The sequence below is a fragment of the Meles meles genome, chromosome 6, assembly GCF_922984935.1.
Source record: "Meles meles chromosome 6, mMelMel3.1 paternal haplotype, whole genome shotgun sequence".
Classification (NCBI taxonomy): domain Eukaryota; kingdom Metazoa; phylum Chordata; class Mammalia; order Carnivora; family Mustelidae; genus Meles; species Meles meles.
In genome coordinates, this window is record NC_060071.1 from 9,861,761 (window position 1) to 9,886,600 (window position 24,840).

The 24,840-nt window shown below is 45.0% G+C and overlaps 1 protein-coding gene across 11 annotated transcripts in view; it reads right to left on the minus strand.

The window, feature by feature from the left end:
- AKAP13 (A-kinase anchoring protein 13) overlaps positions 1–24,840 on the minus strand; it is a 320,007-nt gene that overhangs the window by 107,616 nt on the left and 187,551 nt on the right. The window contains exon 1 of one of the 11 annotated variants that reach the window (XM_046008545.1): positions 7,552–8,298. The exons of 9 other annotated variants lie outside the window; for them this stretch is intronic. In XM_046008545.1, coding sequence (XP_045864501.1) covers positions 7,552–7,632 — 81 coding nt within the window. In that variant the 5' untranslated portion in view covers positions 7,633–8,298. Of the gene's footprint in view, positions 1–7,551; positions 8,299–24,840 lie in introns of those variants that run through there. One more of the 11 variants, XM_046008546.1, reaches the window with a different exon arrangement.

Sequence of the window (24,840 nt, forward strand, 5' to 3'; positions counted from 1 at the left end):
CCTTTCGTGGCCCAGACTCCTTCCAAGAATCTGAGGGAAGCCATGGAACCCTTACGAGAAACACGGGTGTGTGTCCAGTCAGTGGTTCTGGAGCATACCCTCGGAACCCCAATGACAGACCCTTTCCTTGGATGTTTCTGAGGAGCACAAAAAGCCCAACAGTTCCCAGAAAGAAGAGTGGAGGGTATCGCTAAAGTTAATCTAGGCTTTATTCTTGAGCAAGGGTGGACCCTTCCCCCAATTACAGAAGCAAGGGAGTGAGAGCAGTATGACGCCGGGAAGTTAGCGCTAGAAGTGTACCGATAAAATGGGGTAGTGGGGAGGAAGGGAGTATGGTGCATCAGGACACAGAGACCAGAGGGGACTGAAACCGGACTAGTCTAGCAGCAGCGTGCAGCTGGGCTGGGGAGGCGTCCTCTGCAGACAGAAGCAGCAGCGGATCCATACGCTAAGCACACACCGTAGAATCCACAGAAATAAGAAAAAGTGGTCAAAATCCACCACGTAACAGACAGGAAATCCCATGGAGGAGAGTATGACGACGCACTCTGTTCAACCACGCAGAGTCTCAAGTGTTCTGATGTCCTTCAAAGAGGGCGACATGAGGGAGCCTGGAAAGCTCCTGCTTCTGGCCTCTTAAAAACATAACCAGTGCAAAAGCGAGTGTGCATTAGGGAAATGCACATAAGTCAAAACCACAACGAGACGCTGTATCACAGCCATTAGGGTGGCTACGATCGCCTCCCCACCTCCAAAAAACCACCGAGGAAATAACTAGTGTTGGCGAGGGCACAGAGAAGTCGGAACCCTGTGCACCGCCGGCGGGAATGTCAGACACAGCCGATCCAGCGATCCCACTTCTAGGTATATGCTGAAAAGAACCGACAGCAGGGACCCGAACGGGTATTTGTACACCAAAGTCCACAGTAGCGCTGTTCGCAAGAGATAAAAGGTGGAAACATCCCAAATGTCCATCAACAGACGGATGGATGCACGAAATGTGGTATGTGCATACAGTGGACTACTGTTCACCCTTAAAAAGGAAGGAACCTTTGACCTGTGCCACGACACGGCTGACCCTGAAGACAGGATGCTAAGTGAAAGAAGCCAGTCAGCCAAGTACAAATACCGTATAATTTCACATATGAGCTAACCAGAGTAGTCAAACTCACAGAGACAACAAAACAGAACAACCCAGAATGGCGGTTTCCAGAAACAAGGAGTAGGAAGAGAGAAACATGGAATTGTTATTTAATGGGCAGAGTCTCATTTTGCAAAGACGAGAAAGTTCTGGAGACAGACGGCGGTGAGAGTTGCGCGACAATGCAAATGTACTGTGGCACCACTGACCTGTACACCTACCAGGGTAAGTTCTGTGTCATGGGTGCTCCCACAAAAAAAAAAAAAAAAAAAAAAAAGAAAGAAAAGAAAAAGAAAAAGAAAAATAATGTGTGGTAATTAGAGATAAGCAAGCTCGTTTAGACAAAAGTGGTCAAGCGACCCACACAGTCAGGGCAGAGCTGGAATTCTGGGCCAGATGCTACCAATCATGGTCAATGCCATTAACCAGAGGGCAGACACCATGTGTACCGAGTGCAGAAAGAATGTCAAAACACGTATCAGTATTTTCCACCACATCCTGTAGACAGTGACAGCAACACTAAGTATACTGTCTTCTTGTGTGAACGTATCGTTCTTACCATATAAATAAACTGCTTAAGAGAGATAAACTGGGTTACAAAACATCTCCCCCGTCCTTCTGCCTGTTTCAGAATCTGATATCACAGATAAGTCGGCCCTTGTCTTGGTGCTGTTCTTCAACAACTGTTTCTTTCTCATACTGAGACAACGTAAAGACCAAACTCTGTGGCTACACTGGAAACATTCAGAGTGCTTCCTACAGGCCAGATAGAACGCCAAGTCCCGCGTACGAACATGGTAACACACCTGTTTGCCCATTAAGTCTCTTTTCCAAAAGGTGACCTCTAAGACCGAGATTTTTCCATAAGCGGATGATAAGCTGGTTCTCTGTACTATCAACACTCTTCTTACCCGGCTCTGAGACTAGGCTTGGCAAGATTCTGATTCTTAGCAGAATTAGGAGACAGAAAAGGAAGAAACAATAGTGTTGAGACGTTAATAATTTGAGTTTTAAAGAGACCAGTGAAGATGATTATGAGCCCCTCTCTCCAGATTTTATCCTATGGAATCTTTGAGTTAGTATGAGCAAGACGCAGGACTGGCACCAGACTGACTGGGTAGGAGAGGGAAGAAATTTTGTTTAGCAAGCGGCTGGAAGTGAGGAAGACAGAGGAGGGTAGACACTCTGCTATTACATATCCATGTTTTTGGGAGGGAGACGTTACCAAAAAACTTTCTGGCTCTGACCCCATTTATGATTCTTTAGCTAGAAACCAAAACTTAGTCTTTGGTCCACACTATCTCCAGGATCCCTAGATCACGGACACCACAGGTATTCAACATCCGAAATTCGGGGGAACTACAAGGCACACGGAGCATGGGGCAAGGGAAGGTCAGAAGAAAGGCCAGGGCCGTCCAGGTAATTCTTCGTTCCTGCCACGAAGCCTGGGGCTCCTTGTGAGCATCTGAACTACACCCACATTGTGTTCCCATCAGGCTGAAAATAGAGCTGTACATATTTCCAGCAGAGAGGGAACTGCCTTTTGTTTTTGGCAGCGTTTCTCCTACTGTTTATATCCGAACATCCTAATAACACAAGCTCAGGGTTACGCCCAGCCTTCCCAGCCATTGCTCGTATTTACTTCCTCTGCAACGGTCTCAGGAGATCCAGCCAGAGTTAGAAGCTGAACGAAAGGAAGCAACCATCCGGAGAGAGAAGCCAACACTTGAGTCAAATCTTTTCAGGGAATCAGATTGCAACTGGGCAGATGTGTGCAGTTGCCCTCAGTCCTGAGCCTCCTGGCATCCTTCGTTTGCCGCAAGGTCGAACTGTCTTAGAGAAAGCAAACTTATGAAGGATGGGAGTATTTCTCGGGAAAATGACACTAGACGTAAAGACAAATTAGTCCTCTGAGTTTAGATAATGAGGTCATGTGGCCTGCCCAAACGTTGTGGATAGGGATGGGGCTGTCCTCTGCAAATATTTTCATTCAGTGTGCACAAAACATGGCTGCAAATCTTTAAGCATTCACCAGACACTTTTAATCACTAGCTATAAAGTATGTTCTCAATAAACCATCAATAACATGAAGAATCATATTATTAGCAGGCAATATTTTTTCAGGTACCTAAAGTTATAAAATTAGTAAAACAGAAATGGGCTTTGGACTAAAATCAGTTTACATCAGCAATCAATCCTCGATTCTGATGCCCTTCCTTTCTGGTATGCTAGTTTTGCAGAAAGTTTCAGATATGTAGTGTTCTCTAGTGTTAACGTGGGTCTCGGGAATACTCACCATGAGTTTAGCTACTGAGCTACGTTAGGTGAAAACTTCTATCATTCACCAGCTTGTGAGTTCCCTACTAGCTTTTCGAAGGATGCTGACAAAAACAGGCATGTTGGTACCAATGGGTTCCTGCTAAGAATAAAATTCTTCCATTTCCCATTCTGACATATGATTCATAGTAACCAACCTCTTATCATAGGAGCAAGAAGTTATACACACAGAGAGGGGGTGGTCAAGGGAACGTCATATAGTGAGGAAGAGTGATGAGTGTGCGCGTCCTGGGCCGGGGGCTGGAGGAGTAAGGGACCAAGGAATACTGTTAACGTATGCCTTATTATTTTGCAAAGAATCCAGAAAGGAGGTAAAATTTCAGGGTCGTTGGAGGCCGATGATGGGAAGCAAGACCTGATCTGGGGGCAAAGACCGAAAACATATGCAGCTTTAGAGAAATCTTAAGGGAAGGCCTTGATGTAGGAGAGCTACCATGAAACAAAGTCTACGGAACTGACCAAGGGAAAAGATCGGATTGCAGCACAAGCCAAAAAAAGCATGGCTACATAACCGGGATGAGAATGGTGAAGCTAATCTGCAGCGAATTACTGGGATGCCGATGGAAGGCCTGCATCATAAATGTGGAATCCCACGGCAGCGGGCCCACAGCCTAAATTTTGTGTTTACTGTCCTCCTCTATCTCTGTGCTCTTACGCCAACCTTCCAGTACGTTAACTACAGACTGTTAACTACCGTGATGCGTGGGAATCCTTACTTAGAAGTCCTAAAAGAGTAATTCATTCAATTAACAGAACTTTTTGAGCATTTAATACAAACTAGGAATACTGTTTTCAGTACTTAGAAATAGTGAAGAAATGAAAAAATTACAAACTCATTTGTATAAAAGAGCAAATTTCTACAGACAAAACTGGAGTGAAAACACACACACGACCACTTGAGAACAGAGTGGCATATGTCCCCAAATATAATAGTTTTTTTAAAAAGACGGATTAATGATACCGAATTTCAAAGTGAAAGATTAATTGGAGAATACTTCTGAATGATTAAAAAAAAAAAAGAATTGTGGAAAAAATCTGCAAAAAATTGTGCACCGAAATAAATGTATATGAGGTCACGCATCTGCCCTATGTGTTATGGAAGGAATTCCTGCCCTGGGAAAGAAGCAATCGACAGAGTTTCTAAGACTATTTCCACTAGGCAGGTCTAGAGGCGCCTGAGTGGCTCGGTCAGTTAAGCGTCTGACTCTTGATCTCAGTGCCGTGAGTTCAAGCCCCATGATGGAGCCTACTTAAATAAATAAGTAAATAATAATACAGAAAGGAAACACGTGTGTATTTATATGGAAACGGATTCACACACTCATATTCGTGGGCACTGCTGACTGAAGAGGAGGTCTACGACTGCAAGAAAACGCACGAAGTTGGAAAACAGTCAGAGCTGAGTTTGCATCCTATTACCTGTTACACATGAGCTGTGAGACCTTCGGAAAATCACGGACTATCCTCGTCTGTTTTTCCGTAGGTAAAATGAGACAAACACTAGGAATGTAAAAATGAAAAGCCTGGATCTCACGCCCATCCACCTCTTCCCACTTCGGACCACAAAACCAAGTTACTGTGCCCCAGGCTGCCATAATGGCGGCCTAGCTCATTCCCACACAACCAGAAGGATCTCTTCAAAACGTGATTTGAGAAGTAACATATCCGAACACAGCCGAGTCCTCGTGGCTGTCGAGGCCCTGCTTTTTTCTCCCACTTACGACTCTCTGGATACTGCCCCCCCCGTCTGCTCAGTGTGCCCCCGTCAATGGTGGCCCGGCCACTGCTTCCTGAGGACCTCAGGGTCTCTGCATTTACTGTTCCTTCTCGCCAGAACGCGTTCCCTTGGCAGCATGGGAATCCTTCTATCCTTTGGAGATCAGCTGTTTAAATGGCAACACCTCAGAAAGACCTTATCTAAAACAGGCCTTCTGATTATCTCCTCTATAGCCCACTGCTTATTCCTGTCAGGTAACTTACAGTAATCCCTACCTTTTAATTCCTCTGTTTATACTCTGTCTTTGAGGAAAGGAGGATTTTAAAGAACTGTGTACCCCTTGGATTTAGCGCCATCGCTGGCATCGAACGCGCCATTAATAACGTTTTAGTGTACGGCTCTCAAGAATGTCACCTTCTTCTCTAAAGCAAAAAAATTAACACGAAACTTAGTTATCTTATTTCAAACACACTATTTTCAGGACTCCATTTGTAACGAATGCCTATTTTCTGGGAAGTGAAATTTTCTCTACTAAAACGCCTTCATTATACAGTTGGCAGCATGGTATATATATAAAAAAAGAATACAAGCAGATTCAGCTAGAAAACTATCCTTCATTAGTTGTAGCCTTGTGGGAGGAAAAAAAAAAAAATCACATCTTCGTCAGTCAAGTATTTCATACTCCTCACTTGGCTCAAGAGACCAAGAGAAGACTTGGGCTCTTCATGTCAGCACGCGTGGGGGCAGGTGTGTGGACAGAACAGCTGCTGCCCGAGCAGAAAGTCTCAAATGAAATAACGTACGTGGAAGTGTTTCCTTAAACTGTGAAACAGCGTCTCCGAGGCCAGTAAGCCCACGCTGATTTAGCTTCACTCGTAAAGGCTTTCCTTCCTGGCTACAGTGCAGGGTACTACGCATTTTAGCATTATTTTAAATGTGTGATACTCCCCGTGACACCCAGATTGGGATGTTCTACCTTCCCTCCTTTTATCGCTTCTCTTTCCTTAGACAAGTAAAATCTAAGATCATCAAGAATCAAGCGTATAAAGGTCCTAAAAACTGAGCTCTCTCTCCTAAATAATATTTCTATGAGGACAAAATTTTAAAACACCACTGTGCTTTCATAGAGGTAATCACATTTCGGAGGAACTAAAACTGATTACATCTTGGAACATGTTCAAAATGCCAAGTCCTAAACTGCTCTCAGCTTAGGCCTGGCAAGTCGGACAAGCACCTGGCCGTAATCAGGAGGGACAGGGACACCACTCTGTCACAAATCACGACTCCTACCTGGCCACTCATCCACGGTGTATGTCACTGGTTTCTGTGACTAGCCTTCTAGACCCATTTCTGGGCCTCAATGGACCAGTGAAAAAGTTTAGGAAGTCTCAAGTAATAAACTGAATTGATAAATCGATAACACAGTTCCAAAACTTCCTTGACCAGGGCGACACGTTACCACTCCGCCTACACCCCACCAGCTTTATACTTTCCCAAGTCCAGGTACTGAGGTTCTTTGGCATCTGTGAAGCACTTGGTTGGCTTCCAATTTCCCCTGCCTTTGCCAGAAAACGGCTAAACTTCCAAAAAGTGCTCCTGGAGTCGTCCAACATTCCCAGACTCCCATCTTATGGCTGGAGGAGTCCTTACTAATTTTAGATTCAAGGACGCCCTCTGTGAGCAATTAGCTGTTCGGAGTCTCCACCCCCATCCTGCTTAGACACCGACATCACGGACGCCGAGAAAACAAATACAGCTACCAACAGAGTCCACGAAAAATAGTCAAACCAAGGCGGGAGCACCACTTTGCAACCTTAAAAAACAGGCCGGAGACCCCTCCAAAGGGAAAAAGTGTCCTTCCTGCCCCTACAGAGTTACAAGAGACAGCAGAAGACGAGAGAGAGGAAAGATTCAGAGAAAAGGCGGAAAAGGAGACCAACAGAGAGCGATGCCCAGACAGGTGGGGCTGGAGCAGGGGAGGGTGAGCGGGTGCGGATAACAGGGACAGAGGGACAGACAGAGGCATCTTAGGAAAGAGCAACTCTGAAGATGAATTTCTCCCGCGGTGATTTTCAGGAGTTTGAGGTTCTCCTGAGCTTAAGAACGCATGTTAAAGCAAACAAAATGATGTCTCAACAGTTTAAGGGCGGCTTAAGACTGACTGTTAAGTCCCCCCATAGTCTCTGTTCAGATACTCTTTCGAGAACCTTAAAATCATCAACCTCGCCCCTCTGTTCCTGACTTTTCACACATCCTCTCAGCCCTCCTCCCCGGACGGGGCAACCAGGTACTCAGTTACCGGGTGCGAAGAGAAAGGCGCTGAGAGCTGTGGGCTCTGGGAGGTGTGGCCCCTTACCTTCAGCAACACCACATCCACCGTCCTGTCCACCTTGGAGATATCACACAGGCTGTAGCGCCTCTTGTGCCGCTCGTACATTGTTGCTCCAACTGCACTCCCCCAGGTCCAGAGTTCCAACTTTCCCACGCTGAGCTGGAGATCTGTGCCTTCCAGACTCCTCTCTCTATTAAACCCTCAAAGGGTCCAAGACTGATTAAAAAGAAACCAAGTGGAATCCAATTCCTTGAACGGATGGAAGACTTCTGGCGACTTCAGAGCACCGGGGTGATCAGTCTGTAATTCCTAATACAAACGGTAAGTCCCTCCTGATGTTCCGCTTTATGCTGATCCCGAGTGAAAGAGAAGCGCACAGCGTTTCCATCACTGGCGACAACTCCAGTAGAAAAATTAAGAATGAACCGGCTACGCATAATGGCCGACGCACGTGGGGGAAAAACCCAAAGCAGGCAATAAAAATCCAGTCTGCACTTTGTCAGGAAAAGCGAAAGAGAGAAAAAGGTAAAACAACTCGATTTCAAAGGGATGGCATGAAAACATTCTCATTCTCTCATTAAATTCTGTTCCTGCTTACAAAAAGAAAAAAGAGAGAGAGAAAAGAGAGAAGGAAGGTAAATTTTTCCTTTCCAGAAAAAAAAAAAAAACCCAAACCAAAAACCAGTAGAGGCTTGGAGATTCTGTTCAAAGTAGAGTCCTTGGAGTCGGCCTCTTGCTCTCCAGACAGTGGGGCTTGGTTCTGATTTCAGCTGGAAATCTCTACTGACAGCAGAGGAAAGGCGGAAAGAAAGACCCCTCCTCCTGCTCTCTTCCCTCCTCGGGCGCTGGCCCTTCCCTACCCCAGCCCCCCTTCTCCCTCACCCTCAGGAACGTCACTACTTGCCCTTTCAGCTCCGCACCAGCAGCCTTGGAGGTTTGAAAACCTAATTGCAGTGGGAACATGATTCATCCACAGACGGAGAAGAGAAAAACAAGGCTTCCTTTTCCAACCCACTTCCTCCTCCTCCTCCTCACACTGTCCCCTATGAAAAAGGCTCTGTCAGGCATTGCAAGATGCAACTCAAACGCTTTGATGTCTGAGCAGCGCGATAATAAAAGGGGGACGATGTCATCCTAAACATCACGAGCAAGTACAACATACTTATCTGTTCCACGAAGTATAGAAAATGGAAACTACCCAAGGCGCACACGCAGCTCCCTGCCAAATGCAAACCCATGATTTAATATGAGAAAAATGTTTAGCCAAGTATTTCAGGGCTATGTCTCTAGAATCCAGAAGTGGCTACAAAAGTGCCTGATATGGTTGAAAAATCTTTCAAGAATGGTTCATTCTTTTTGCCTTTTTTTTGGGGGGGGGGCAGAGAGAGGGTCGGCAGGGCAGAAAATGAGTGACAGAAGGGGCTTTAAAGACAATTCAAGAAAAAAGGAGTGGAATGAATGGGTCCATGTGTCAATACTTCTGAGCGAGGAGGGTCACCTAGGCCGGGACAGCTTCCCCCTTCAGGGCTTTCATGGGCACTGGCTGAGCCTCTGCCTGGCTCTGTCACTTTATTGTTGCTGAGACCCCCCCCCCCCCCAACCCCCAGTCCCACCCTGTGCCACAGCCTCCGGGCAGCCTACTCCAGAATTCATCCTCTTACTTCAGATACCCTCCCAACTTGGTTGGTAAGTGATCTGGGAGGGGGAAAAGAAGGAACTGAAGGAAGCAAAAAAGGGGGGGAAAGAGTGGAGAAAGCAAAGAATAAGATCTTATCCTTTAGGAGCGTTAGGCTGACAGCCTTTTTCCTCAAGGGGCCAGGGGAGTCCTCAGCCAGACCTGAAGAGTGTGAGTGAGGGGCATCAGATACCACAGGGGAGAGGAAGAAAAGAGATTTCAAGCAGTTCAAAACAGAGTATTGCAAACAGAGGTGGTAACAAGGTTTTTCAGGAGTTTTATGAAAGGGGTGGAGAAGGTCTAATGAGTCACCATTTCCTCGGGCCAGGCGCTCATGTTGCTAACCAGCCAAAGGAGGGAAGTGCAGCAAACCCCATGAGAAAGCAAGACCTTTCCTCACCTGCCACTACACTGCGGCCCTAGCTGTGGCCAGTGCGGAGCCTGGATCCTCCCCACGCCTCACTGTGTCATCCAAGGCAGGTGGACCGCCTCCCCCTCCCCACATGCGCCCCGTGAGCCCTGGCTCTGTGATGTTACTAACACTAACAGTGAAACAGATGTTGCTTTTCACTAGAGTGAGCACGGAAAACAGTAGAAACAGGATGATTAGAGAGAGATTAAAAAGTTGTAAATAAAGTTGTTGCTCGGACTTATTACTAAAAGGGTGGGAACCTGGCCAAGGCCTTACAAATACTTTGAGACTCTGTGATCCACAGCACAGATGGGAAGACCCGTCAGGCTTCAGGACATGGGAAAACGGCTAATTTTATCACCTCTTCTGTAAGAACTTTCATCAAGCTATAATTCAGAATCCCCCTGCTCTCCATATGAATACAAGGCCAGCTCCCCTGTCCTCCACATGGTTTATTCCTCCTGCCACTCCCTTCTGTTTTAATTAGAAGCAAATGTTTCCTGCTTGCAAGGTTCCCAGGCATCTCTCAGGGGACCGGAGATGCTCAGTCACCAGAGAGGCCTCCTACTCCCGACCTCCTCTAAGGGCTTACTGACTTCAACTCACACAGTCTGTATTGCTTTAACAGATACTCTGTGCCTTGCAGGGAAGGCAAACAAGTAACAAGGTCTCTGTCCTCAAGATGTTATGGAATTAAAGAGAAATCGGCTTCAAAATAATGCAACTGCCTGAAATGTTTTGAGACCTAACTAACCTTTTAATTTCTGGCGATCTGCTGACTTTGTGCCAGAGGCTGGAAATCTAGGTTTCCTACTCCTCCTGCACACAGAAACCTACTACAAAGATTTAGAACTGTCCTTCTGTATTGTTTCTTCTTCTAGGACGAACACTCTGGATAGGGAACAAATACTCGTGGTGGGGAGGGAAGGGGGCGCACGTCTGTTCTGCTCTCCCCTCTGGATCCGCTCAGCACTTTCCACAGAAGACAGAATCCACAGTCCTGTGCTTTGGCTGCGGCTGTGACAATTCCAAGTTTTTATCAAAAACATCTGGAACCACTGAACAGTTATTCTGTTAGGAGTTTGAAACACAGCAACCAATCGTTTTATATCCAAACCAGAGTTGAGAGCTACAAATTTTTGTTTTGAGAAAATCCTCCCTTCTCTTAAATTTTGGGAACTTATAGTAAAATATACTTATTTCCAGCCTCTTATCACAGTAGTTATTTACAAGATTAATCGTATCTCCCTTCTCTGTCCTCCATCCCATTCTCGATCCACAAAGGGGAGTCCCAAATTCTTCAAGAGAAGCAACCAGTCCTTTACTCTGTTCGTACCACAGGACCAACAAAAGTTCTTAAAGATTCCAAAATATTTTATGCATTCAAATTCAATTACAGCATTTCTGTTCACAGATTAAATTTTCCCTTCATTTACTTAATTACAAGATCTAACAAACACCTTATCCAAATTATTTAAGTAATTCTTATGGGTCAGGTCTCTTCAGCGCCTTTCACTTAGGTAGAGCAGAGCCCAGTCGCAAGGCCCCACAGTCAAATTTTTGAATTAGGACACCACCTAGTGGGGATGCTAACGACCCAAACAGAACACGGAGAGCCAGTAAGCACGGCGGCGGGGAGGTGCGGGGAGGGTTGGGAGGCGGGGAGGAGTCTACTTCTACTAAGTATTTTTCCTATAACCCCAAAGTGAACATAAGGCATCAGCATGAGACTGGGCACGGCTAACCGATCCCTCCCAACAGTCAGTTCGGTCCCTGCAGGAACACAAGGTACCAGGGTGAAAATCAAGGCTTCTTTCTGTTCCTTGGTGTGCCACTGCCTCCCTGAGCAATGTGGGATGGGGACTTGGCCTCTCCGGACCCGGGTTTCTGGAACTGAAAACTGACAGGGGGTGAGCACGATAGGAAGCTCCTTCTTGATTGGGTACGGTCAGCCTGAGACTAAGAAACCATCACCTGCCATACAGCTCAGAGGATGTGGGCAGATGCAGAGGAGAAAGAAAAAGGAACTGAGACATTCTCTCAAGATCGGCCGCGGAGAACACACAGTGGAATCCTGCATCACTCCGTTCTCCTCCTCCACTTTTCACGTGTACTCAGAAGGAAGGAAAGGTCTACCACAGTTCATTTTCATTTATCTGTGATTTCATTAACTTCAAAACAGTGAGCCACCCAGAATTACCCGTTTGTTGGTGGCAAAATTTATTAGAACACAGATAAAACACTTCTCCTCGACTTGGGCAATTCTTGCCTGCTTGGAATAACAGTCCTTCACGTGTGACAGCTGACTGGGACGAGTGAGAAGGAACTTAGTGACAATGCTGCAAAAGCACCATTTCCCTCTGGGATTTCCTTTTTCATTTCAACTGAGGTGTCGGAGCACCACTGGTCCAGGAGAGGGAGGCCTCCCGTTCTCGTCCCCCAGGCCTTTCTCCGACAGATCTGGGGATTCCAGGAAGGTGAAGAGGCCTCGGAGAAGAGGGAGGCCGGCGGGCAGCCCCCCAGCACTTCCAGTTCGCCTGGCGTGGGTGGCCTTCACAGGAAGAGACCCGAAGACCATGCAGCCGGTGGCAGCAAATTCTCTGCCCCCGATTAACACTGGCAAAAAGAAACTAAGATGGAAGAATATACGAAAAATAGCGACAAAGCTTTAAAAACGTCTCTTCACAAACTTTTGCTCCTCCGGGGAGACAGGTCTCAGCAGGACCAAGTCCACAAATGTTGACTTTTACTAAAACTGCCGCCAACCTGATGAAATTAAAGGAGTGGGAAGAGAGAGAGACGGCAGAATGATAATCCCGGGTGGAAAAGTAGTGACAGGACCGCTTCTTCTGGGGCACCAGTGATTAGTAACAATGTGTCCTGAGTACCCGCTGTTTGCCAGGCGCGTCCACGTGCCGTCTCCCTGACTCCTCCTCAGGAGCTCGAAGGTTCGCGCTCACGTGGCAGCCGAGCAAGGGGAGCACTCCGAGCTGCAGCCGGGCGGTGTCAGGTCGTACAGCTAACAACGTGAGCCTCCTTTAACCCTCAACTCTGTAAATCCTCTTCCCTTTCGTTACGCATCTTATTTTGCCCTGATTATTATTATTTGCCAATCCCCCAAAGTTAAAGAAATATAACTATCGTTGAAAAAACGTAGGTTAAAATTTGAGGAAAGAAAACTCGGAATTTGTTACTCATTTCGATATGATCATATTAAGATTCTACAGAAATGCCAAAGGACTGAAAAATTTTTTTCAATAAAAACGACACATCGTTCCTAATTTTAGAAAGTACAGGTAGAAAGTGTATCATTACATTAAACAGACTTGACTTCCTGGTCAACATTTCAATACTGAACATTTCCCTTTAACAGCTTCTCATTCTAGTAATCCATTACAAAAATCAGAATGAACGCATCCAACACAGACACTTTAGTCTGAATACTGACAACCGCGAGCTAGGTCTTCCTCAGAATGAACTGATCTACTACTCCTACTTTTTCTCCTTGGGACAAGCATTATGGTGAGGCAGCATTTTTTTTTATTTTTAATTTTTTAAAAAAGATTTATTTATTGGACAGAGAGAGATCACAAGTAGGCAGAGAGACAGGAAGAGAGAGAGGGGGAAGCAGGCTCCCTGCTGAGCAGAGCCCTATATGGGGCTCCATCCCGGGACCCTGAGATCATGACCTGAACTGAAGGCAGAGGCTCATCCCACTGAGCCACCCAGGCACCCCCGTGAAGCAGCATTTTAAATATCTGAAGAGTCCCATCACCACTCACCTCCCTCCTCAGAGCTTCTCTCCTGGATCACAGTTCCCACAACTGCTGGCTGCCTAATGGCTCTGGGTGGGCCTTGTGACTGCACACCCTGGGGTGATTAAGATCAAACTGGCCGTCTTAACACGAAGACCACAGTCTACAAGGATATGCGCTTCTGATGAAACAAGCTCACTTTCCTGTTGGACTCAAAACTGGTCTCTTCCATACTGTAACAAATGTTCCATACCTTGTGATTTTATATAAAAACCCACTTTACATCTTCCCCTTCTACACTCATTATCACTTTCGCCTAAAAACAGCATCCTGAACCTAGATTCTGTCACCGCAGTAACAACTGTCCCTCCGAGCCGTGTGTCATTGGTAAAGTGGAACAAGGCTAAGAGCGGAGGCCCAGAGTTTGCCCCAAGCCGCCCCTGGAAGGATGGCAGAGCAGCAACCAGCATTCCTGACGCTGTTCCACCAGCTACAAAGTCAACTGAACGTCCAGTCCCACTTCTTCATCTCCTTGACTATATGCAACAATCTGTAACATTTCTTGCTGAAATTAACACATACTAGATGGATAGCATTCTCCTGCTGAGCCCATCCAGTGACCCTATCCAAAGGAGAACTGAGATCACGCCCATGCAGCGTACGGTTAGATCAGCACCCCGTGCACTCGTGCACTGTATGTGAAACCAGCTCCCAAAGACAGTCACATCTGATCAACTATAAATCATATTCACTGTTACTTCTGAGTCTTCTAGCAACATTTATTTTTAGCATGATCATTACGACTACATCACATGAGACAGGGCAGTGCTGACACAACAAATAACGTGTCAATAAATAACACAACACCTTATAATGGTGTAAGAACTACTTCTCACAGGCAGAAATTTTGCCAAATTCATAATCCTACAATTACCAACTTTTAGTTGAGCGAAATAACTGTAAGTAATAGCACCTCTTTCCCTCTCAAAGCCTGAAGAGTAGAAAGGACATGCACCCTCCGCACGCTCTTATTCTTCAACACACTAACTATACTGTTAACGAGCCATCCAAATACACTTCTGCTATTTTCCCCACCCAAACAGTCTGTATACACATTTACAAGCACAAGGTTCAGACGAAACTTTCAGATGGTAAGCTAGACCTTGAAAAATATTCAAGTTATCACTTGAGTGATTTTTTTTTTAAAAGATGTACTTATTTGAGAGAGAGAGAGAGAAAGGGGAAGGGAGGCACGGAGGGAGAAAGAGATAGAGAAACTCTAAGCAGACTCCACACTGAGCATGGAACACAACGTGGGGGGCTCGATCTCACAACCCTGAGTTCATACGCTAAACCAAAATGAAGACTCAGATGCTTAGTCAACTGCACCAGCCAGGCACCCCCAACACTTCAGTGATTTTTAAGCACCTTTACTGAGGCATAAGTGACATATAAGAAATTGCACCTATGTAAGTATACCAAGTACTCTGTATTCTAAAGTAGAATTTTTCAATTTATCCAGAGAATGTGGCTTTAAGATACATTAGTATTTTAAAAACATGGAATGCTCAGAATGGTAAAAATGGCAAATTCAGTATCGGGAGCAACTTAAACCAAGAAATTTCACATGGAAAATCCATAATGTTGCTGTGACTGTATACTACAATGAGATTTTTGGGAAAATGAAGTGAAACAGACAGATATTTACTGAACACCCATGCCTGGCACTGAAGATACAGCAGCCAGCGAGCCATGAAGGAGTTATGATAATGGGTGAGAGGTGTTCCAACAGAGGAGCACAGGGCACGCCACCTCTGCGAGAACATCTGCCTGGAGGTGTAACCCACTCCAGGGCCCAGAGAGGCCTGCTGTGGCGATGCTGACTAATCTGAGGCCCGACAGAGGCGCAGAACTCACCAGGTGACAGCTGGGTGCGTGGCGCTGCGGGGAGCCCCAGGACGGAGAGCTAGGGAGGCATTTTGGGTACAGGCTCCGGCAGAGGATGGGGTGTGAAGGCCCAGAGGCGAGAAACAGCAAGTGACAAAGGACAAGGCCTGAGTCACAGAAAAAGGCCAGTTCCCGATGAACATACGACTGATACTGAAGACTCTGAATCACTACAACAAGAACAAGCCACTGCGGGCTGTTGGGTAGGGAAAGGCACGATCAGTTCTGCATTTCAAAAATATCATTTTTTGGAGCATGCTCCATAGACAGGAGGGAGACGATGAGAGGCAGAGGAGGTGCGAACCCGGGTGATGAATGTGGAGACCAGGAGAAGAAACCGGGAGTCTGAAGGTATTTACCTTTAACAGGCACTGGGGGTGGGAGGAGGGAGGGAGAAAGAAGTGTTGCTTGACTGGGACTCTGCCCCGGGCGACCAGATAAACAGCAGAACGGAGCACAAGGAGGTGGCAGGGAGCAATTAGATGATCGGCCGGTTTTAGGCGCAGAGAATCTGAGGGTCTCAGAGACACCCACGCAGAGCCCGGGTAAGCAGGCGAGCGCGTGCATCCAGAGCCCAGGGGAATGGCTGGGAGTGGGCATTCAGATTTGGGAATCAACACACAGACGGGACACCACGGACACTGAAAGGGGGAAATATCTCGTAGAAGGAAGGGTAAACAATGTCAAGTGCTGTAAAAACAGTCCAGCGAGTAAGACACTTGGATTTTGCTAACGTTTTTACGGACTGGTAGGGCAGCTCTGGGGTAACAGAGTGATGAGAGCTGGGTCTAAAGAGTCTACCATTTCACAACGAAACATTTAGGCTCAGTCCGTATACTCAATTATTCCTATCTCTTGATACTTTTCCTATTAGAGAAAGCATCTTAGTGAATCCTTCCATAATGGTTGCTATAGGATTGCTAACCTGGTAATAATATATTTAAGATTGTAAAAAACTTTCTGAGAAGTAAATGAAGCATTAACAGAGAAAAAAGGACCAAGAACACAAAGTGAGTTCTATGCAGCATGTATGCCCATTCTTTTGAGTACTTTCAACTCTTTCCAAGAGATTCTATCCTAGAGATCAGAACAGAACACTTGAGCACACACACTGCTATCTTGGTTAGGAATGAACAAGGGCTTCACAGCAGCGACAGGAGGTAAGCGGGGTGGACAGTGTTTTGGCAAGGAAATGGAAAAAGAAGGGAAAAGCCAACAAGAAACTCCCTTTCCATATGAACATCTATGGAAATAAGAACAAACTTCATTCTATAAAACAAAGACAATGAGATCAAGGGAAACAACACTGACATTTACCGATCAGAATTTCCTAATGGGATTTTGTCATCACTAGCACGTCACGGCCAGTTAGTGATGAACTAGTGAATATTAACAAAATTCATTTACCCCTTCAACAAATATTTAAATGCCTGCTGTAGTTACGGTACTCTGTAAGGTGTTACGAGCCATAAAGATAGAGGAGCCATTCCTGGAACCTCAAGGAAGGGACAGTAACATGAAATACAAACATGAGACTGGCATGGATAGTATAAATGAGATGCAGAATTCCAGCAAAGGAATGAGGGTCTCCGGCTGAACTGATTAGGCACAAAAATTCTATGGAGACAGGTGTTGTCTTTGAACAGTGTGAGGGAGGGTACAGGTGTTAATGAGTGGCAGGTATGATGGAGGAACGGCCAAACTGCCTAGAGTTACGTGAGTCAAATCCTTTAGGGGAGTGCTGGAACATTAGCCTGGGAAAACATTAACCACCTAGATTATAAAAGCATATGATGTCAGGCCAACAAGGTGACTCTACTCAGAGGCAAGTGGGAGCCAGCAAGGACTTTGGATCAGAGAAGCCAGACGGCTTATGCTGTAATTCAGGAAGACACTACAAAGGTCTTGGGCCTCATCAAGCCTCATCTCCCTGGTCTGGATGTCGTACTGCTATACGGTCTCCTCTAGTCTCATTAGCTACTATACCCCCCAAGATAGGTATCCAGTTGGTCTCTTAAGTTTCCACAATTAGGACTTGGTTCTTCCTACCTCAACAACCCTGGCTCTTAGGAACCGTTGTGGCTTATAGAATCCCCTACACCTCATCACTCCACCTTAGTCAAAATCCACCCTTTAAATCCTACCTTCCTCATTAGGGAATCTCTCTGCCTACTCTAACCCACCTTAAAACTCCATCCCTTGAACTTCGATAGTCCTGAACTCTAATGCACTCACTTTCCAGCGTTCTGCCCTGCACTGCTCCTTGATGCTTGCTTTGGCCCTAAGTAGATGGTGAGTTCCTTAAAGGCAACAGGCACTTCTTCAGTTGATCTTGTGGAGTCCTAAAAATGGCACCAGACACCCAAAAGATGGATGATTAACCGATTATGTCCTCATTTATTACCGGTAATACTCCTCAGGCTTTTCCAATGGCCGACTAGATTTAGTTACTGAACAACAAGAGAACAAATTTTTTTGGTCAGTGTTAACACACAGAAAAGGTGTGTAGTCTAAAAGAGTTTAAAGCCCTGGTCAGACGTGAAAACAACATTCAAAATAACCATACCCCTAGGAAAATTCTGTATCCCACATAAAATGCAAATGTATTACTTTAGGAAATTACTCAACTAACTCTTCTTATTTTTCACTTCATGGCAAAAAGAATAACCCTAATATAGTCACTCAGTCAGACAAGCCAAGAAATGATTCAGCTTCCCATGGAATACTTCCCTCATCCCTCCAGGCAAACACACACCACCATATAGTCATGTCTTCCAAAGAAGTACAGAGGTATAACTTGCTCTTTTTATCAACTGTCCAAAAGTCAAAACAAAGGGAAAAGAGAAAAATCCTTCGAGAGAAAAAAAAAAATCCCCTACTTTTTAGTGCAAATGCCGGGTCAATTTTGGCATTCGCTCATTCCCAAAATAAATCTGGTTTTGTTCATTTACACACTACCACTTGGAGATTGTATTTAATAATTTCATTCAACTAGGACAGATATTTTGATGTTCTGTACAAGTGTAACATAACTGTTTACCTCAGACGAAATCGTGAGAATTTGTGTCAGAAGAGATGCCAGCACAAAAATATGTTTTGGGGTGGGGGGGTGGCCCTTCACTGAAAGCCACACAGGCTGAGATGTCCCCTACAGTACATGGCAGAAGTGAAGGGGTGGCTGACTGGCTGGGGACGCTCCAGCACGACAGTCCAGAAGATCAACCCTGCAGCGAGACTGTCTCAGGCACACTATATGACCTTTCTGTTCCTTGGCTTCTCACCTGTAAAATGCGGGCAAAACCCATCAAGACAAAGCATCAAAGAAAATATAGCTATGAGGGATAAATGAATTAATACATGTAAAGTATGTTGTAAGTGCCTGAGGCATGACTACTGTTGGTTGCTATAATATTTTAATTTTATTATCATCAATATATTTTTGCCTAATTAATCAAGAAAGAAAGGCGAGCGAGAGAGAGAAGTATTGAAGGCAGCCTACAAGGGTGTGTAGAAGGCAAAACCAAGTAACTGATATATTCTGACTCGAGCTGGAAATGAAAGACCCAAACACCTTTGCCTGGAATCAGATTACTAGGTTCCCTCTGAAGACATCTGTGTCCTGGGAAAAAGAAGCAGAGAGGGGGGAAAAGTCTTCTTTTCTGTGTATAGTGGAGAAGGCAGGTAGCCTCCCCAGACACTAAGACCAAAGAAACCTCTGAACTTCTCAATGCCATGCTGCTTTATGGAGAAGCAATTCTTTAAAAAGGTCAAGAAAGGACTGGGAACTCAGAAGATAGAATTATTAGCCTTGGGGGAGGCAGGGGCCGGGGAAGGGGGCGGAGAGAAAAACTCTCTTCATCTGAGGCAAAGGGAAAGGAGTAAGAAAAGACAGATATTTATAGATTTTTCCTGGCCAATCCCCAAGTGCCTAATTTGGACCGAATTTACAGTGTCCCTGAACAATCCCCACCCAGAAGGCTGAAATACCAGAGTGACCGGCGGGGACAAGGAGCATTTGGCTCTAGAGAGTATTTGGCTCTAGGGAGAGCCAAAGGTGCCTCTGGAAGAAAAGCCCAGCATGATGACATCTCACCTCTTCTAAGACTCTTCCACTGCGGCCTCCCAAGTCAGCTTTCTCCACCCAGCATTCAGACTAGCCTTTATGCCTGGTTGACTCTGCATCCCTGGTCCTGCCCTCATGGTCTTCCCCATCTCTGCAAAACCGGCCAAGTCTTTAACCGCTTCCTATGTGATCACATTCACGACGCTTCCACTAAGCACCTCGGTCAGAAAGCTGACTCTCAGAACTGCATTCACCCTCCTACCCCACTGACAGCACCCATCAATTATCACACTGATCTGGGCAGCTGCTGTACAAGTCCCTTCGAGCAAGAGCTCTCCTATTTCTCGTATTTCCTAGAGATTCCCAGCCTTAGCAATTAACAGATGGTTCCTACATGAATATGTTAAGTATCTGCCTCTCCCTCTGAAGATCTTTCAGGCAAAGTAACCCATTTCTCAGGAGATCAAACTGGTACAGGCAACGTGGATGCAGAAGGTCCTTTTATTAATAAATCTGAATAACCCCTGCATTTCTGGCACGAAGACAGACACTAGAGAAAAGGCATTGACTCTGCTCACTCTGCATGAGTAGTTGGACTTTGTCACTAAATGGGACGTAATGGAAATTCATCAGCAAGCAGAACTTCTCAGCCTACCCTAATGGCTTTTTGAAATATAAGTTACAGTTGAGGTAGGTTCTGTAAGGCCATTCTGGAAATCCATCGGACTAAATACATAATGATTTTTATTTGTTCATAATTAACAACGGATTGATAGAACCTCATAACTTTCTAAAAACGCAGATGTCTCTTTTTGGAACATAAATGTTTTTAACACAAACCTTGCAAAAAGGGAACTGTTCCCAGTGAAAATGTAAAAAAACATATTCTGCACAAAATGGTGAATTTTTATTAAAGACCAAGTTTCAAGGAAGCATTTGGTACTTTCTTCAATGATGTGCCTGTGTGTATGTGGTCAAGGCTCAGGAGATTGCACAGGACTGACAAGACGCTCGCTATGTCGAGGACAATACATCTGATGAACCAGGCTGAGCTGAGCTCCCAGCACTGAGCAGGACACACAAGGAGGCCTCCGCTCTGCCACGTGTAAGTCTATCGCAGTATGTCTCTTCTGCCTACCCCATGAGGATGCTGTACCAACAGGCATTACTGGTTTTCCGAAGAGCACAGCTCTAGTTAATAAGGCTGATGGTTACCACCTCTCTTTCATACAAGGGCAGTTTTCCAAGGTCTGAATTCTAATGGCTCTTCTCCAATTCTCAAACCAATGAACCGGAGGAAGTTTTGCTCTGTTTTAGTTCACTACAAAGGCAACTATCCAAACTCTACATAGATAGAGTTCTTGGTTCAATCCTAAATACTCGTATTGGTGGGTTATCAATGAAGAAGAGCCTCCTCTTCTCCACCTGATTTTTAGGTCAACTCCTGTCACCCTCATTAAATCAGTTTTGAAACCTTGCTAACAACACTTAAAAGCTTCAAATACATTTGCTGTGGAAGTAATAGGATTTCATTTTTAAAAAAAGATTTTAGTTATTTATTTGAGAGAGAATGTGCATGCACAAGCCAGGGGTGGGGGGGGAGTGAGAAGCAGACTCCCTGCTGAGCAGGAAGCCGGATGTGGGACCCTATCCCAGGACCCTGAGATCATGACCTGAGCTGAAGTCAGGGGGTTAATCGTCTGAGCCACCCAGGCACCCCAGGAAATAGGATTTTAAAAGAAAGGGAATTAATTACTTGAGATTTTCAGTGCCCTGAAGCAGAGAAATTAATAAATGGATTGAGTCAATATACTCTTATGTAAATTATGTATTACAATTATCAATTAAGTAGAAACCACTCTTGCCGAAGCTCTTCCTGTGTTCCGTTTTCTTTGAAGATCCTTACCATGCACCCAACGTTAATGATGGCCGTCACAAGGGAGATAATGGAGCAGGTCACTGTGCAGAGTCAGTGGCGGGAGGCAGGAGAGCTACCCTTGCAGCAGAGCGCAGGATGCGTGGCTCCCCTCACGATTCCAGCGCCCAGTGCTCCAGTGTGGGGAAGGAGGAGAGTGAGTGTGTCCCCCTGAGAAGGGTCTTCGAGAACGAGAGAGCACCTGCGTAGACTGCAAGGGTGCATGCCTTTCAGGCAGAGAAGCAATGAACAAGTACAAGGGTACACTGACATGGACATGGCCACTGGACTGGCAGCCGGAAGAGCAAAGCTGATGGGACCATATACGCAACCTCAGGACACAGACTGTGAAGTCCACGTACACCACACCGCAAGTTTAAAAACTAAAGCAATAATCTGATTTACTTGTAGTAAGAATCTGTAACATAAGCTAGAGCTGTGGTTCTCAAAGTGTGGTCTACAAAACCCTGAGGGTCCCAGAGGCATTTTCAGGGTATCTGCGGGGTCACAATCATTTTCAAGGTACTACTGATATGTTATTTGCCCTTTTTGCTCTGTTGATATTTGCGCTGATGGGTCTTAAGGATCAAGAATCAAGGCAGTGTTAGCATGAAGATGAACCAGTGGTCATTATATTCTTCACTGCCATACACTCACAGTTTTGGGGAAAAAAAATTTTTTTTTCATATAGAATGTCCTTGAAACTGTAAACATTAATTTCATTACATTTCAATCTTTAGGTACATATCTCTTTAATCTTCTGTGTGACTAACGGGAAGTATTCAGAAAATGCTCTGCATACCAGGTACTGATGGTTATCTTAAGGAAATTCACTCGTGCAAGTCTTAAGTTGTGGGCTAAGCTAGCCCCTTTTTTCATGGAACAACATTTTTACTTGAAAGACTGGCAAAGGAATGATGCTTATTCAGAACTTGGGTATTTTCTTGGAAATGAACAAAGTAAACCTATTTCCAGAGAAACAACTGGCAATCTTTACTGCTGATGATAAAATTCAGACTTTCAAGTGAAAAATGAGAATTTTGGAAAACTTGTATTTGCCACTGTGAAACTGCCAAATTTACCAATACTTAAAGCCATTTCGATGAGACTGGTGGTAATTTTAACAAAAGCGATGTTCTGATACTGAACATGAAAAAGACATTCAACATTTGGAAGAGGTGTACATTACTCAATGAATCTGTACTTCCCCAATGACTGATCCATTTGGTTAGAAAATCATGCCCAGCTAAAAGATCCACTAAAGTACAAGGCAGACCAGTGGATTTTTAAAGAATCAGAGGATAAAATGTTCAACCATATGACTTCAGATTCTACACTGCAAATAACTCTTAAAATAAAAAAGATTTTATTTATTTGATGGGGAGAGAGAGATCACAAGTAGGCAGAGAGGCAGGCAGAGAGAAAGAGAGGCTGAGCAGAGAGGCTGAGGCAGGACTAGATCCCAGGACCCTGAGATCATGACCTGAGCTGAAGGTAGAGGCTTAAGCCACTGAGCCACCCAGGCGCCCTGCAAATAACTCTTAAGAGCCTATCATCTGTCAATTCTGACCTGGTAGCAAATAAAAATACGGAATTATCTGAGAAGATGATTACAATATTCCTCCCTTTTACAAGCATGTGTCTGTTCGATACCAGATTTTCTTCAACCAAACACCATACTGTAACAAGTTAAATGCATAAGAGCTATGAGAATCCAAGTGTTCTCTACTGGGTGAAATTATATTAAAACCAATTAGATTAAAATGCCACTCTTCTAATTTTGTTTTGGAACTTATTTTCCATGAGAACATGGCCCTTCATAGTAACAAGTAGTGATCCGTTACTGTTATTATAAATGAACTGATACTTTTTAAATGTCTCAGTTTTAATTTCTACTGTGGTAAATATATGCTGGTATAACCCATACAAACAAAAGTTCTCTGGAGTTTCTGATAATATTTAAAAGTGTAACGGGATCTTGAGACCAAAAAGTTGAAGAACTGCTGAGTTTATAAGGTAGAAAGAACTAGAGAATCCAGCTGAGAAAGGAGGAGGACATGAACCCTCTAAATCAGAGTTTGAAGCGACAGGTTAAATTTGACAAAGAAAAAAAAAAAGAGGGCTGGTGGTGGGGGGTGGGGTGATAATCTGGGATGAAAGTTCTAGCTTAGGAGACTACATGGAAGCCAATGCCTTTAGTTACAGATGAAGTGAAGCTCAAACAATTTCACAGTATTTTGAATGAAGCTGATAAATTAAGAGTAACTACAGCAGGAATGGATGGGTGCATAAAATTCTTTAGGAAAAGATCCATGGTCTACATGTGAAAGGACTTAGCAGGGAGGCACTTGCTAGATGACATATGGCTGAAGAGGCCTCGTTCCATTTTTGAGAGACTGGGGCGAATGACCAACAGGTAAACTGACTAAAATGACACGAGTGACTCTTCAACGCAAGCTCCTGTATGACTAGCAGGAGTCATGTCCACCGATGGACATTTTGGTCACATAACAGCCAACGATGTCAACATAATTCTGAGACATCAAGCAGAAGACAAACTGTGTCCCGTGTTTGCCGGCCACAAGCACTGGCATTTCAGAAACATACTGCAGCAAAGATTTCCAAATCCAAGCTCCAGCACTGAAGGCTTTATGTCCATGTGCCATTCCCAAAAGAGTCACTTGTCACAGGTCCCATGGAGAGAAAGCGTTCTAATCTCATTACGAGAAGGTCTACACACCTGGGGCCGGTGACACAGCTCTAGGGAATGGGAGTTAAAAATGTGGTAGAGGACTTCACACGATGTTCTCTCTCTGCCAAAGCTGAGCCGTCTCTCGGTTCAGCTATTCCCTTTGGTCATCAGAATATACATGCTTTTTTGGTGGGCGGCAGGAGGAGATCCACTCCTTTGAAAAGGCCACCTTGTTAAAAAGTAAAATCAATGGCATGCAGTTCTCAAATGTTTTAATTACTATTTATTAGACAGAACTTCCTAAAGGAATATTTGTTTTTTGGAAATGAATGCTAGGTAGTCCTACTACCTTACAGGTGGCCCAGCAGTGGCTCCGCTCAGCGAGAAGAGCCGCTGGCGTCTCCTGTGAGGAACTGTGTATGTTTAAAAGTAAGGGCCCTGTCTTTAAAAATTCTTGACGAGTCCCACTTTTAACTTATTTAAGGATTTGCACACCACTCCCTTCCTTAGACTTAATTCATTGGTTATATGATAAAATCCCTTCCGGAGGAAGTAGAGTCCGCTGGTCCTTTCTTCTTTTATTAAAATCTCATTTTATATCCCCGCCTTCCCCACTCTCTGCTGGGTGATAAATGACAAGAAGTTACATCAACAACTGTGTAAGAATCAGGCAGCCCGGGTCTTCCCACAGCTGTCACCTAGTGTCAAGCCTTTAGAGCCTGGTCAGTTGTAGACGCTCTCAGGAGACTTTTCCGTTCAGTGACCCTTCTGCTTCCGCTCCCCAACTCCCCCCAGGTGAAAGCTCTCCTTCCCTTTCCTTCTTGCTACCTCCCTCCTTCCTGCTCCAGGCTCCC